Source organism: Bison bison, unplaced genomic scaffold (genome assembly GCF_000754665.1).
Source record: "Bison bison bison isolate TAMUID 2011002044 unplaced genomic scaffold, Bison_UMD1.0 scf7180017864108, whole genome shotgun sequence".
NCBI classification, from domain to species: Eukaryota; Metazoa; Chordata; class Mammalia; order Artiodactyla; family Bovidae; genus Bison; species Bison bison.
In genome coordinates, this window is record NW_011494680.1 from 7417111 (window position 1) to 7432885 (window position 15775).

The following is a 15775-nucleotide window of genomic DNA, read 5'->3' on the forward strand; positions in this document are numbered from 1 at the left end:
CTTTGGAAGGAATGATGCTAAAGCTGAAGCTCCAGTACTTTGGCCACCTCATGTGAAGAGTTGACACATTGGAAAAGACCCTGATGCTGGGAGGGATTGGGGGCAAGAGGAGAAGAGGATGACAGAGGATGAGATGGCTGGATGGCATCACTGACTCAATGGACGTGAGTCTGAGTGAACTCCGGGAGTTGGTGATGGACAGGGAGGCCTGGCGTGCTGCAATTCATGGGGTCACAAAGAGTCGGACACGACTGAGCAACTGATCTGATCTGATCTGATAATCCATATGGAGAAGGAAATGACAACCCACTCCAGTATTCTTGCCTGGAAAATCCCATGGACGGAGGAACTTGGTAGGCTACAGTCCATGGGGTCACAAAGAGTCGGAGACGACTGAGCGACTTTACTGACTTACTTATAATCCATATGAAGATTTTCAATCCCAATTTGTCAAGTTAATGATTAGGGTGTCAGATTTGCATGATGGGTCTGTACAAGGAAAACACATCACAGGGGTGTGGCTGAAATGCAAAAATGATGCTTCTTTGAACAACTTTTTCCAGATTGGTGGTGACACTGACCCCTTCTCCCCTCAGGCTGTTGGGATGTCGGCTGGGAAGTCGGGGGTTGGCCTACAGGAGGGACAGGGGCGTCTCTGGGGGTCAGAACTGGGTTGAATTCTGACCCTGGACTTCTCTCTGGCATGTGAGGCAAATTATTGACTCTCTAAGTCCTGCAATGCTGACGGAAACCTTTCCATGCGTTGTGTCTAAGAAGGTATGAGGACGAACTCAGGACCTCGGGACACCAGGAGACGCTGTTGTCCCATCAGGATTTAGGGATAGTCCACATATCTGGGCTTCCCACGTGGTTCTAGTGGTAAAGAATCCCCCTGCCAATGCAGGAGACATAAGAGATACCAGTTCGATCCTGGGTTGGGGCGATCCCATGGAGAAGGAAATGGCACCCACTGCAGTGTTCTTGCCTGGAGAATCGCATGGATAGAGGAGCCTGGCTTGCTGCAGTCCACAGGACTGCAAAGAGTTGGATATGACTGAAGCAACTTAGCACACATGTGTCTGGGCCCAACAAATTTTTTTTTTTAAACATTCAACTTTGGAAAAGCACATGGCAGTATTTATTAGAGCTGACCCTAAAATCCTATTCTTAGTTTTAGACCTGAAAGAAATGAGTGAATACCAACAGATGTCATAATCTTGACTAATTCTTGTTTTCTTTTTTCCAGTTGAGACAACAGCCAACATGTGAGTAGATAGAGCCTCATGGCCGAGATATTAAAAACAGTGGAAAGTGGTCCAATCTGACTGTACCTTTTCCTGGTTTTCTGATCTTGGACAACTTACCCACTTTCTTGAGCAACAGTTTCCTCATCAGTGTCTTTGGGCCTTGGGATGTTTACTCCATAAATGCGCTTGAGGATTTCAGGACATGACTATATGGGCATCAGTGATGGGATCTGACAGTGTCACCAGTGATTAACCAATTAAATCTGCTTGTGTTGTAATCAGCTGCTCAATCATGACAGGAAATAGCAAGGTACTGCTCCCAGACCACAATAAAATGGATGTGATGGGTGGAAAGAGACGTAGAAAACACAGTTTTAAGAAGATTAGTAGAATATTTATGTATCATGACATCAGTTTTAAAACATTTTCTAGGGAGCCAAATCAAAGACTCATTTACCCTCTTCTTTTTGCTCAGAATTTAGTTACAGTGGAAGAATTTACTTCTCTGCCTAAAGGCTCCAGGACTTTTCACAGGCTGGTGACAAGGTTTTCACCTGAAAACAACCACAGCAAAACTCATCATCAGTTTTTATTTCCTACCAAATATCAGAGGTACAGCACTGAACACAATTGTGTTGCCTTCAGGTAAGAAATTGTAGGACTTCCCTGGTGGCTCAGACGGTAAAGAATCTGCCTGCAGTGCAGGAGACCTGGGTTCAATTCATGGGCTGGGAAGATTCCCTGGAGAAGGAAATGGCAACCCACTCCAGTATTCTTGCCTGGAGAATCCCATGGACAGAGGAGCCTGGTGTAATTGTTTGAATGGATGGAACAAATTGTCTTTAATGGAGATTTGATCCTTCTTTGGTTTTAGATCTTTCTTTGGTATTCTGGAGTCTGTGTGTGGAAATTATAATTCTTTAGCACAGATGTTTATAAAATGGCCCCCTCTCCCACTTACCTGGGCTTCTTGCTTCTTATGGCCTCACTTCTCACTGATTTTTGGATGTTTAAATACCTGTTTGGTGGATGACCGTCTCATTGTCATCTTCTGTAGATGCTTCTCCACACTGCCTGCAATGTCCTTCTTCCAACTGCCAGCTCGTCTGTAACCAGCACTTCTTTCCAGGGAATCGGAGTCAGGGTGGTACCCTGCTCACTGCGTCCACAGGAGGCTGTGTCCCTGTCACCCACTGCCTTGTCCCCCGCGAGGCTGAACTCCCTGGGAGCGGGCCTGGCACACACATCTTCTGATAAAACACCCATCATCTGAACGTCTCTGATTCGCCATCCTGTCCTGTTTCTCCTCTTCTGCCACATCGACTGGGATGTGTATGCGGCTTGTGGATGTAAAACTCCACAGAGGGCAAGATGCCTGTGCTCTGCAAGGGGTGGGCTAAGAACCATGGAGCAGATTTGTGGCTTGTGATCCTGTTATAGGATGGATCACATGTGCGTCGTAGATACATCAGCTGGTGATTTCAAGCGAGCTACAGGGACTTCCCTGATGGTCCAGTGGGTAAAGAATCAGCTTCTCAATGCAGGGGACACGTGTTCAATGCCTGGACTGGAAAGATCCCACATGCCTCGGAACTAAGCCTAACCACCACAACTACTGATCCAGCACACCTGGAGTCTGGGAGTTGCAACTAGCGAGTCCAGAGGCCGCAACAACAGAACCCAAGTGATGCAGTGAAGTCCCCCACTTGCTCCGACTAAGACCTGATGCAGCCAAATAAATAAATAAGAAAATTTAAAAAAATGTATATAAAAATACCAAGCTAAATATATATTTAACTGCTGTGTGCCAACCCCTATGATGCAAAGGTCATTTAGGTATCAGTCTTTTCTCTGGGGACCCAGACTCCCCTTCAGTCAAGTTTGCTTTAACACAAGGATGACATGGTTTTGTTTTTTTTTTTAAACTATATTGAGTATAAATGGCAACCAACCTAGAGATGTGTAAAAGTGAACAAGAAACTGTAAAATTAAATTAAGCTGTTTGGAATAAGATAGGAAAAACACATAAGACAAAGAGGTGCTGTGAAGAATTAACTATTTTCCTTTAATCTGAGTTCAGCTGGCTTGTAGGAATACACAGAGATACTCCTCAAAGCATGAGGAGGCTGGGGCCTCTCTCTTACTGCTCACCAGACGTGGGTGAATTTCCAGCAAAGGTTTCCTGACATTGGAGGCAGCCGCCCTTCTGTATGTGCATTTACTGGAACTCAGGCGGGGATGGTGTGGCAGTTGGCAAAAAGTCTTCTCCACTTGGGGTGAGAAAACAATCCAAGCAGACTGGCTGGTGGACCCCAAAGAATCAGAGCGACTCAGAGGTTCAGGGGCACCCTCCCCTTCCCCCGCACTGAGCTCCTGGGGTGGGGGGGACAGTGTTTATTATGGGCTGGCCACAAGCATCTCGATATAGCAGCTCGAGAAAGACCACAGTGAAACTCTTTTCCATTTTTATTTCCTACCATACACCAAATGTACAGCACTGAACACAATCGGTTGCTTTGATGTAAGAAATATTAATTGTTTGAAGAAACGGTATACAAACTACTTCAAATTAAAAAAATGCATACATCATTGCCTTTTTTGTTTGTTTGTTTACAAAAGACCCAATTTACAGTATCGATCATTAACATCATGGAAAGAAACAAAAATTCAGCGCACGTTACAAAACAGACCAAGTACAAAGGAGGCAAATAAAAACAAACATCCTTCACAAAACCATCCTGTTCAAACTACGCGAACACAGATCAACGAACCTGAATCGCAGTAAATTAAGGTAATAAATACATAGGTTGGTAAGAGATTTCTTTTAAATTAAATAAAATATATAACAAACTCATTAAAATATTTAGCAAATTAAACCTTTGTCTTTGTAATAAGTGAACTCATTTGTATGCATCTATCGAGGACTGTATAGCAAAATGTTTGTAAATACATAACTTTAATAGAAAATTTCGTTTGGTGTCCTGTTTATAATAGACAGCACACGCGTTAGCTCTTTTTTCTTAAAGTTGATTTTTAAATACCCACCGCTCCTACCTAAGAACAGACATCTCATTTTCACTAGACTAAGAGTCAAGGATTTCAATGAACGCCAAACCAAAGATAAGCCCCACTTAATAGAGAACAATGACTAGTGTCACGGTGGGGGGAGTTACCGTGCATGGCGCTTCTGCTGGTGCAGCAGCAGGGACAAGGGCGGAAAACAGCAAGCCCGCGAGCACCATGGCATCCAGTCCACATACACATCCATGTTGCTAAGAAAAATAAACACTTTGTTACAGCACAGAAATCAAGCCCATTTACACGGAGGCACGTCGCACACCCGGGGTGTGTGCACAGCAAAAAGGCAGTTTAGCTGGTTGTCTATACCTTTCTCTTAAAAAAAATAAATATAAAAAAACTTTTGAAACAATGCTTAACTACTTTACAATCCCTGAAATAGACATTGCCTTTCCTATAGCAACTACTAACCTCTGATCCATCCAGAAACGCGAGATCGAGGGCTCAATCTCGTGTCGGTGAGCGTGTCTGTGTGCCTGTGGGTTTGAGTGTGTGTACTTTGCAGCACTCCTCTGTCTGCAGAAAGACTTCTGTCAAATCGAAAGCTGTCTGTTTGCCTCAGGGGGCTGAGACAATGTTGCCAGTGTTTAGAGCAATGACTCAGATCCGGGTACCATTGGTGCTTGTGTGACTGTATTTTCCATTCCTTTCCAGTCAACCCAGTAAGATAAATGCTATTTCAGGGGATATGGTATCTACACAGTTTTCCATTTGGGTGCGTTTACATTTGCTAAGTACAAATCTACAATAGTGTCCCTTGCGTATTGTACCGACAAGTGGCAGGAAAGCCTGGCCAGTTACATCGAGTCTTATTTCTCGTCTGGGGTAAGAGCCGCCAACTATCTGGTATAACCTGAAAAACAAATAGACAAACCTGCATCGCTAAAAAGCTTGTTTCTTGAAATAACTTCAAATAAATAATTCATATGAACTGAAACCGGACAGCCAAGTCGAATACTTTGCTGATTGCTCTATTTAATTATTGCTAACAAATTTGAAACAGGCTGGTTTTCAGTCAACTGTGCTTCTGTAGGGCACACATCCTGTGAGTGAGCGCCTTTTATCTGTGTCCCTCCACGCATTTTACCCAAGCCCGTTCAAAAACACAAAGCTCGTGAAAGGGGTTGGGGGTGGGGGGTAGAGTGTGCAATAACAATTAAACTGGTCCACAGTGCAGTCCTTAGACAAGGATTTTCCTTCATATTTTTTTGTCTTCTCCTTTAAACCCAGCCAGATATGTGATTTGAGAATAGCATTTCTAATATTTAAATTCTATTGGAAAATAAATTAATAAACACACTTGTAAAAATATGGCAGACTTCAAAATGCAGTTAAAAGATAAAAAACTCTTTGATTAGAAATAAATAAAATATAAAAATGTCACATTTATTTTACATATACTGTACAAAAAAAAACCCAAAAGAGTGCAATGAAGGAATAAAAGGAAAACATATGAAAATAAATAAGATCTAATATTTGACTGCATTGCTTTTTCATCCAAAGAGTCTATCATAGTTTTTCTTTCCTTTTCACGTCAGCTGGGGGGAGGGGGGAAATTAGTGCAATGTTGCAATTGTAAATGCAGTATGGCCACTGCCTGCCCGGGTGGCCTGGAGCCCCTCCAGGTGCGTCTGTGAGGCTGGCAGGGCTCCCCAGGGCTGGGGCACTGCGGTCTACACGTGGATGCCCTTGACCGCCTGCTTGATGCTCTCCAGCAGAGCTTTGCATTCCGGCGAGTAGTCCCGCTCCAGGTTGCTGTACATGTCTGTGAGCGTGTTGACATACGCCTCGAAATTCTGCTCGCTGATGGGCCCCTGAAGGAGGACAGAACACGGGGCTCCAGTCACGGGACCTGGGCTGCCGGGAAAGGGGAAGCAGGTCTACGGGGTGTGGTATTCTGACCCTGGAGCCTGGGGAGGGGTGAGGGGACCTGTGAGGCGGTCGGAGTTCAGGGGGAGTCAGGGGTGAGTGTGTGGTGGGCTGGTCTACTCACTCTTCACTCAGCTAGCAGGGTGAGTGTGACCACTTATCTGTGTCTATGTGCCAAGTCCCTTCAGTTGTGTCCCACTCTTTGAGACCCCATGGACTGTAGCCCACCAGGCTCCTTTGTCCGTGGGATTCTCCAGGCAAGAATAGTGGAATGGACTGCCATTCCCTACTCCAGGGGATCTTCCCAACCCAGGGGTTGAACCCACATCTCTTACATCTCCTGCATTGGCAGGTGGGTTCTTTACCACTAGTGCCATCTGGGAAGGCCGACCGACTGTCTATACTTTGGGAAAACTTGGAGCCACATAGGGTGGAGGTCTGGCTACCGGGTCAGGCCCCTCCCAGCTGCACCCCTTCTGCACCCCTTCTCCCGAGGAGGGGTCTCAGCCTCAGCTCCTGTGTGCATGAGCTCAGCACAGAGACCTCGTCTGTGGAAGGGGGTGCAGGCCAGGCAGGGGAGAGGAGGCCCTGCTCGTGCCAGAAGCTTCCCCAGACCACCCTGAGCTGGGACGGAAGGGATGTGGGGGTGGGGTGGCAGCTGTCTGGTGGGAATTGTCCTCTTTCATCCTCTAACCCCTTTGTCCACATTCCCCTTCTGAGAGTCAGAGGCAGGCTCTTTTCCCCCTTTCTCTGTCCTTCCAGGTGATGATGGGATCCACAGTCAGGTTTGTTCACCTCCTGCTCTCTGTGTGCTGGGGCACCTCCTCTCCCTGACCTGATGGCTCAAACTGAACAGCCCGTGGACATGTGGAAACTGCACACGAGTGGAAGGACTGAGTGACCAGCCCGAGCCACCCCTCTGCTCTAGCCCTGGGAGGGAGCCTGGGGGCATGGGGAGAGAGCCGTGGCCTCAGACTGACCATCTGTGGGAGCTGGATGTCTGCAAGGCTGGAGATGAGGGCCTGGCTGAGCCCCGCCAGCTCCTTCAGCAGGCTCTCATTGTTCTGTTCTATCAGCTTGTTCTCCTCCTCGATGGTCTTTAAGTTGCTCTCCATGGACGTGATCTGAAAGGGAGAGAACTTGGGAACGTGGAAGCAGATTTCGGAAGGACAGGGCACCAAGTGGGTCTTGTCCCATCCTTATCCCCTTCCCTCTTTATTTCTTTTTACCTGTGTCTGGAGTTTCATCATATCGGCTTCAATTTTAAGGTTGGACTCGTTGAGTTCCTTTATTTCTTCATCCAAATGCCTAATTTCTTCATCATTCTCTATACCTGTAAAAAGTCAGATTGTTTTAGTTCAAAATGAAAAAAGAAGACTGACAAATGTGAGTCCATCTATGTTTAATGTGTGGTTTGCTAAGTGAAAGCTGGACCGTAAAGAAGGCAGAGTGCCAAAGAATTGATGTTTTTGAACTGTGGTGCTAGAGGACTCTTGAGAGTCCCTTGGACTGCAAGGAGATCAAACCGGTCAATCTTAAAGGAAGTCAACCCTGAATACTCATTGGAAGGACTGATGTTGAAGCTGAAGCTTCAATACTTGGGCCACCTGATGTGAAGAGCCAACTCATTGGAAAAGACCCTGATGCTGGGAAAGATTGAAGGCAAAAGGAGAGGGCAACAGAGGATGAGATGGTTGGATGGCATCACCAATACAATGGACATGAACTTGGGCAAACTCCAGAGATGGTGGGGGACAGGGAAGCCTGGTGTGCTGCAGTCCATGGGGTTGCGAAGAGTCAGACATAACTTGGCGAATGAAAGTGAGACTTTAACTTGAAATGTTGAATTTTTACCCAAATCCATGTCCAAGATTCTAAGAAAGTGGGTTCAAAGTGTTGTAGGATGGACTCCCTTGGTAAGAAATGCCCCAGCATTCAATGTAGCTCTGCTGTGTTCCAGGTCTGCTGCCAGATGGGTTCACAAGTAAGGTCTCATTGGAACTTGGCTGGACCCTGTGGGGCAGGTGTCATCACCCCTCCCACGAAGAAGGCCAGAGCCTCACAGGGGCTAAAGGAGGCTCACTGACCACCGACACGACCACATCACCTGGCTGGGGCCAAGGGAAGGGGCAGGGCAGACCTGAGATCCAAGGCCTGTGAGTCCTCTTGTGCACAATGCTACCAGGACAGGAGCACCTGGACTGTGCTGATTAGCGACCAAATGTAGGGAGCCACTATTAGAGGCAGAGGGGGTCCTGGCAGGTGGGTTCGAGCCCAGGGACCCATAGCTTGACTTCTTCATGGACTTTAATCAGAAGCAAATGTGGTGTGGGGGCAGTGTGGCTTTGGAGTCTGAACACTGTCTGACCCTTGTTCTTGAAGTTGAGTCACTTCACCTCCTCGTGCTTCAATAAAATGCTGTGAGAATTAACACAAAAAAACATAAAGTGCTGAACAGACAACAGGTTCTCAATGAACGGGGTTCTTCCCGTCATTCTTTTATAGGAGGACTATGAGTGCATTTTAAAGATTTTAAAAGTTAGGAATAGTGGCCGATATTCAGATACCAGAAGCAGGATTTAAGGTCATCTCAACAGTCCAGAATGATGACTCTAAACCAGAAGACGACAATTCAGCAGGATAAATGTGATCACCAGCGTTTAGATTTAGTAAGATCAATGCCTGGAAGCAGGCTGGGTGGGAATCGACAGCTTATGTGAAGAGGTACAGGCTCTGGGACCCTCCTGGGTCACTGCTCTGGAACAATGGTGTATCACCTACTGAAGCTGGGCCTCACAGGCTCCACGGCCCAGCAACTCTACTCCTAGGGCCGCTCCTGGGGCAAATGTTACACACCTACAACAGGAGGATGTGCAAGGTGCATGAGGCATATTGTGCATGGAAGCACAGCCTGGAAACAAGCCACTGTTTCTAAGAGTCTCGCAGGGATTTAAAAGATGGAGCAATGCTTTCAGACTCGTGTAGAACTGAGTTCCAAAGATGCCATTGACTAAAATCGATAAAGCCAAGTAATGACTTCGCCTCTGTTCCCCAGATGCCTTAGGATGATCTTGAAAGAGAAGAACGCAAGCCTGAGAAAACACTGATGAGAACTCAAGAAAAGTACTTGGAAATCAGAGGGACATGAGAAGATTCCAGTAGGGAGGATGGCTTAGCCACTGTGTCAGGGGTCGATCATGGGAAAGCATGCAGGGAAATAGAGACAGAGATGCTGAATTAAACCATCTGGATTCACCATAAAAATATCATTCTGGGTGTAGGACAAAAGGTAAGGAAGGATTCAAACATGGGTGCCCAGACCTTGAAATTTGAAAGAGGGCGCATACCAGGAACACACACACATGCAGGCTCATACAAAAACTGTCATTTTAAGATTGAAGGACAAAAGTTCAACCAGTGTACCCTAATTCATCCAGCATCATTGCCCGATTTTCTTTGTTGGACATCCTTATTAAAAAATAAGGAAAAAACCAAGACATTGTTTTGTAGAGAAAGTTATAGCTTAGTTCAAATTTCAGGGAAGCGTCTTTCTTGCCCATTCAAATAGCACTTCCAGCATGGAGCAGGGTTTGGATGTGGGCCCCTTTGGGGGCCAAACCTTGGGGGTCGTGGCCCCACCCTGTCCTCCTACCTCCAGATGCTTTGACCTTGATGGTCATTAGTTCTTCAGAGACCTTGCCCTTCTTGATGGCTTGTGCATTGAGAGGACATCCAGACAAGCTGTGAAAGTGAAAATTACACCAGTGGGTGAAACCCATACTATTTCTTAGAAAAATTAAAATTTTGTATTCACTACATACTCTTTAGGTCTTTGCCTGCCTATTCATTACATTATAATCTGCAGTCTCTGTGCAGATAACAATATCTCCTAAAACAAAAGCAGTGAAAGTGAAAGTCGCTCAGTCCACGTTTAACTCTTTGAGACCCCATGGACTATACAGTCTGTGGAATTCTCCAGGCCAGAATACGGGAGCGGGTAGCCGTTCGCTTCTCCAGGAGATCTTCCCAACCCAGGGATCGAACCCACGACTCCTGCATTGGCAGGCAGGTTCTCTACCGCTGAGCCAGGTACCTGACAGTAAAATAAAAGGAGGGGCTGCCGGCACATTTAGGTGCCCTCACTGCTCGCAGTGTACTGTCCTGTAGACTGTTTATATATCTTTCCTACAAAGCTGTTCCATTCAGGCCTGCTTCTTTCATCTGTTTTATTTAAATTGCACCAAAATGATAATGACAACATTGAACAAAACATGTTTTCTATTGGACATGATGAGATGATTTTTTGTTCTAAGCAGCCATTAATTTTTTGTCATTTGTTATATTTTTGGATCAACAACTTTGAAATAAAATTTAAAAATTATAATAATCAACCATTGAAAATATTTTTTCCCACGGAAATTTGGTTACTAATTATTCATGAAACAATCATTTTCCATCCAAAGATTAGGACATTTGGTAGAATGAAAGAGGATATTTCTGAAGCAAAACCCTTAGTAAACGCTTGTAGAGTGCATGCATTTTTTGAAGAATTTAAAATTATTCTATATTAAGATGATACGAAATAATACTAGATATGTATTTTACTACATGTAAAAGGAAGGCTGTGTGGTTTTCCGAGACTTGATAAATTATGAAATATTTTACACGGGAAATAAAATAATGGAGAAGCAGAAACTGAACTGTAACCATGATATTCTGTTTTGGAAACTGCTCATGTAAACAGTGGCCTCAACTGGCACAATATTATAAAGCAATTATCTTCCAATAAAAAAAAGAAAGAAGATGTGAAAAAAAAAAAAAGAGTGGCCTCTATAAGCTGCATTGTCTTTCTTTCTTTTTCTGGGAAGTTTTTGCCAGTCTGTCTTGTTTTATGTCACCTACTGTGTTCTGAGAAAAGGGTCACAAACAGGATTACTGTCTCGCTGGTAAATGGGACTTTAAAAGTGACCTGCGGGAGGCTGGGAACAAGATGGATGTTAACGCCTCCAGAGAGTTCTCTGACTCTTCCCTTGAGGGTCTGGGTTATCCAGACAACGCGGGGTGAGAGGAGCGGTTGTGTGGATGGTCAGTGAAGCCCCACAGCCACGGGACTGACATCGAGTAGAGTTCACGAAAGATGCAAGACTCTGGCCTAAAGATGCCAATGGGGGCTTCCATGGTGGGCCAGGGGTTAAGAGTCCGAGCCTGCAATGCAGGGGCACAGGCTCCATCCTGGTGGAGGAACTAAGATCCCACATGCTTGTGGCGGGGCCAAGAAAATTTTTTAAAAATGCCACTGGGTATTTTGTATCTCCAAGGATATGAAACAAATCCTAAATTTAAGAAAACTGGGGCTTGAAAATATTTTTAAAGTTCCTTTTTCTTTTGAGGAGGCCAGGTCCTCCACAAGGCTCAGTTCTTGCTGCTCAGGGAAAGGGGAGGTTGGCCGGCTGTCACCTTCAGGGTCTGGGCAATGTTTTGTAAAGGCAGGAAAGATGTGCTTTATATGGCTTGGACCAAATTCACAGAGCTATGAAAGTACAGGAAGGCAATTTTAAACTTTGTCTTTGCGCTGTTATAATGAAATTGCAGGTGACACATTTGTGTGAGGGACGTCCCTGTATAATAAATTTATAATCTTCAATAAAATGACAGTTATATCTAGTAATAAATGAGTTATATTTAGTCCCAGGACTTCTGGTTTTCAGCTTCGAACATCCATGAGTGTGTGTGTGTGTTTGTGTATTTAATACAACACCATTCGTCACCTCAGTTGCCATTCTTTCAAAGTGGAGGTTTGTAACATGAAGACGCAAAGCAAGGTTGTAAAGTACTTATCATGTAATCCTGATGCTGGGAAAGATTGATGGCAGGAGGAGAAGGGGGCTGCAAAGAATGAAATAGTTGGATGGCACCGCTAACTCAATGGACATGAGTTTGAGCAAACTCCAGAAGATAGTGAAGGACAAGGAAGTCTGGCATGTGGCAGTCCGTGGGGTTGCAAAGAGTCAGACATGACTTAGTGATGAAACAAAAACAACAAACACAACACTGACGTCATGCACAGGTAACTGTCCTTCATAATTGTTCTCGTTTTGCTGAATCTCAAATGGGAAAAGTTACAGACCGTGCCTTAGAGGATGCCCAAGAGGAATCTGCAGGAGTGTTTGCCTGGTGGTTGGAAGGAGCCAGGAAATACCAGGGGTGAGCTGGTACCTAGCTCAGGAGAGGAGCTTTGTGTCCTGATGCTGTGAGCTGTGCACGGGGGCAATTCTTGAACTTCCCTGCACAAGGATTTGTCTGTCAAAGGAGGCAACCACAGCGCCTGTAGCTCATGGGGTTTGTGAGGGTTTAAAGGAATAAACAGTGTGAGGAACTTAGTTGGAACAGGCTCTCTGCCAGGACAGAGCAACCTGGATGGCGGCTGGCCTTTGGCAGAGATGGGAAAGACAACCGAACCACGTCAGGATGTTAGGGGCGAGAACAGGACAGATAAAGGTGCATCGTAGGCCAGTAGTGTGATCCCAGCACAAGTCATCCCTACTGCAATGAATTATTGCATATATGCACATATATTAATACAACTGTTCAAAAGGGAAAGGAAATAGTCTGTGTCAAACACTTATGTGCCAGGCAATAAGCTAGGCATTTTATTGTATTACTTGTATGAAATCCCATACAGCGTAAAAGAAAAGCATTCCACCTCAAAGAGAATTTCCCCAGGTGACGTTCTGGCTCTCTGAGTAGCAAGACTGAAAAGCAGTGCAATCTGAATTATTCATTTGTCTAAACTCTTAATTGTTTCTCTTCTATAAAATAATATCTCTGCATTAATATTGCAGCCTATACTTTTTGAGCTCCTAATTTGCTTTTTCACATTACAAAATAAACAGCCTGTACATAGAGACACACAATGCATATCTACAGTTGAAAGAACAGCCTTGAGGGGTTTACCATGCGTTTACCTGCAAACACAGAACACGCTTTCAAGCCTCACCAGCCCCTTAGCAAGAGCTGTCTCCTGGCCCCCAGAGACGGCCACTGACTCCAACTATAGAGGAGTAATTACCTGACTCTTTAAAAATGGGATTTTGCTACATGTTTTTTCACTTGGTGGAAACAAAATCATAACATACGTGTCCCTTGGCGCTGTGTCACTCAGTACCTGCTCCAGTCCTCGAGGAGCCTTCAGGCCCACACGGATCAGCAGCCCCGCATGGGGAACCACCGCTGTTTCCTGTGCTTCGGGGACCGTGGTGGGGGGCGGGTGGGGGGCACATGGGCCCCGGCCTGGAGTCAGGGGAATAGACCTCCTCGGACATGTCTGTCTCTGCCTCCAGGTTCAGGGGTGTCTCTGGGGCTGAGCCAGCAGCTGGATGGCAGGGCACCCTCGCTCACTTGCCCCATTACACCTGATACATCAGCTTCCCGACACAGTTCTTCCAGCTCCTCCTCCTCCATCCACAGCCCTGAGGGTCCCTGCACCCTCATCAGGCCTTGGTGTCATCATGTAAGACTATCCAGGCGTTTACAGAGAATTCTAACTGAGGGATGTGCTCCCCACTGTTCAGCATTGAAGTTTCATTATTGATGTCAACATGGATATTACGGTGTCTGTGATAAGGAAGCATGGCCGCTGTGGAGCCCGTGTGCCACTGGGCTCACCTGATTTGTGACTGTCCTTCCTAAATAGGATATGGCAGTGTAGACCCAGCAGAAAACAGTGTGGCTGCTGTGAACGTGATCAGGCATCTGAGAACCATCAGAAAAGCAACCATCGGAAGAGTTCAGGGGCACTTGGGCCCAGGTACAATCCCTGGTCAGGGAACTAGATCCCAAAGGCCACCACTAAAGATCCTGTATGTTGCAACTAAGACCCAGCATAGCCAAATAAATCAGTAAATAATAAATAAATGTTAAAGGATAAAGAGTCCAGGTTCCTCTACAAGCAGGTGTGACTCTCAGAGAAGAGAACCTCATTTCCCAACATACAGACACGCACCTGGGAATGGAATCAGCTTTGCTGTGTTTGCATCCTGCCCATGAGCAGAGCTCCAGGACTCCCTCGTGCTTCATCAGATCTTAAATCTGCATCATGAACCACAGCCCCACGACGGGAAGGGCCCAGTGCCCGGAGAAGCATGCAGGAACCCTCCAGGTCCTCTCCTTGAGGTGGAATGAGGACGACACCTGGGCTAGGATCAGTGTTCCTGGCCACGGGCGGGGTGAAGTGCATGCCACTGAGTGAAGAAGGAGCTGAGTACTTGGGAAGCTAGAAACTTTTCTGAACCTCTCTCGTCCTCTGTGTACTTATCAGTGGCTGTGTCCTTTTCTTTCTGGCTGCTGGGACAAGTCATAGCTTCCCAGCTGCAAACTATCTACCATTTGGTCTGAAATGGAGCCAGTTCGTGAGCAGAAGGGAATGACATCAATGAGTAAAATGAAGCTTCACAACCATACGACATCAGAGAGTCATTGGGTCACCACCTTCTGGCTCACCACCCAGAAGTAAAACAAACCCTTGAAAGATAGAACCATCCGAAAAACAGCGGCAAGAGCAACATTTGAGGACAAAAGACACAAGCACAATTTTGAAAGTACCTGAAAGTCGAGCAGTGAGTTTCAGAAATAGAGAAAAGAACATTTTCCATCTTTCAAACTGGTCTAATATCTCTCTGGCAAGACTTATTGCTTGAAATCTAAGGTGCTCATTGCTCGAACATTTCTGACCTTGGGGGGGTCTCTCCCTCCGACCCAGCAAGTGACAATCAATCATAGCAACCACATGACAGACAGCAAAGCTCACCTCCTGTGGGTGACGAACACATTGTTGACATGGCCCAGCCCATTGCAGCCTGGCAGGGGGCAGTGGGGAAGTTCCTGTTTGTTCAGCTTCCAGGAGAGGGGTGCCCCATTGAGCGGGTTCTCCTTCTGTCTCTTGGCAGCCAGGGGACATCCAGACGCCGTGCGGTGGGATGTGTATTTACCTGATATGTGACCTTGGCCGTCACACCCAATCACAGGGCATCTAGAGAAACATAACACAGTCATTAGCTGCTGGGGGAGATGAGATAACCCAGGTGAGGCGCTGTGACCAAATTGAGGAGGCGATGGTGAGTTCAAATCACACAGGAATCAACTAAGGGAGATGATAGGGTTTACCAGATGTCTGGTAGATGCTGTCTACCTTCGACCAGGGAGACAATGGGTCCCGGCAGTGACAATGGTCCCCAGGCTCTGAGCTAAGCAACTGTCGTGCATTATCTGGAGGAGAGAGCTGTCATCCCACTTTATCATGTCATTGTGCCAACTCCCTTCAGTCGTGTCCGATTCTTCCTGACTCTATGGACTGTAGCCCACCAGGCCCCTCTGCCCATGGGATTCTCAGGTGAGAATACTGGAGTGCATTGCCATGCTCTCCTCCAGGGGATCTTTCTGACCCAGGGATGGAACTCACATCTCTTAAGTCTCCTGCATTGGCAGATGGGTTCTTTACCACTAGGGCTACCTGGGAAGCCCATCACCCAAGGCTTGAGGCATATTTCTCAGAGGAGGGAATTCAATTTAGATAAAATTGTGTC

The 15775-nt window shown here is 46.1% G+C and overlaps 1 protein-coding gene across 3 annotated transcripts in view; it reads right to left on the reverse strand.

The window, feature by feature from the left end:
- Nucleotides 1-5758: 5758 nt before the first annotated feature.
- ST18 (suppression of tumorigenicity 18, zinc finger) overlaps nucleotides 5759-15775 on the reverse strand; it is a 267179-nt gene continuing 257162 nt past the window's right edge. For all 3 annotated transcript variants that reach the window (XM_010838949.1, XM_010838948.1, XM_010838947.1), the window contains 5 exons: nucleotides 15001-15222; nucleotides 9847-9935; nucleotides 7424-7527; nucleotides 7175-7318; nucleotides 5759-6139 (listed from right to left, as the gene is read on the reverse strand). In XM_010838949.1, coding sequence (XP_010837251.1) covers nucleotides 5999-6139; nucleotides 7175-7318; nucleotides 7424-7527; nucleotides 9847-9935; nucleotides 15001-15222 — 700 coding nt within the window. In that variant the 3' untranslated portion in view covers nucleotides 5759-5998. The remainder of the gene's footprint in view (nucleotides 6140-7174; nucleotides 7319-7423; nucleotides 7528-9846; nucleotides 9936-15000; nucleotides 15223-15775) is intronic.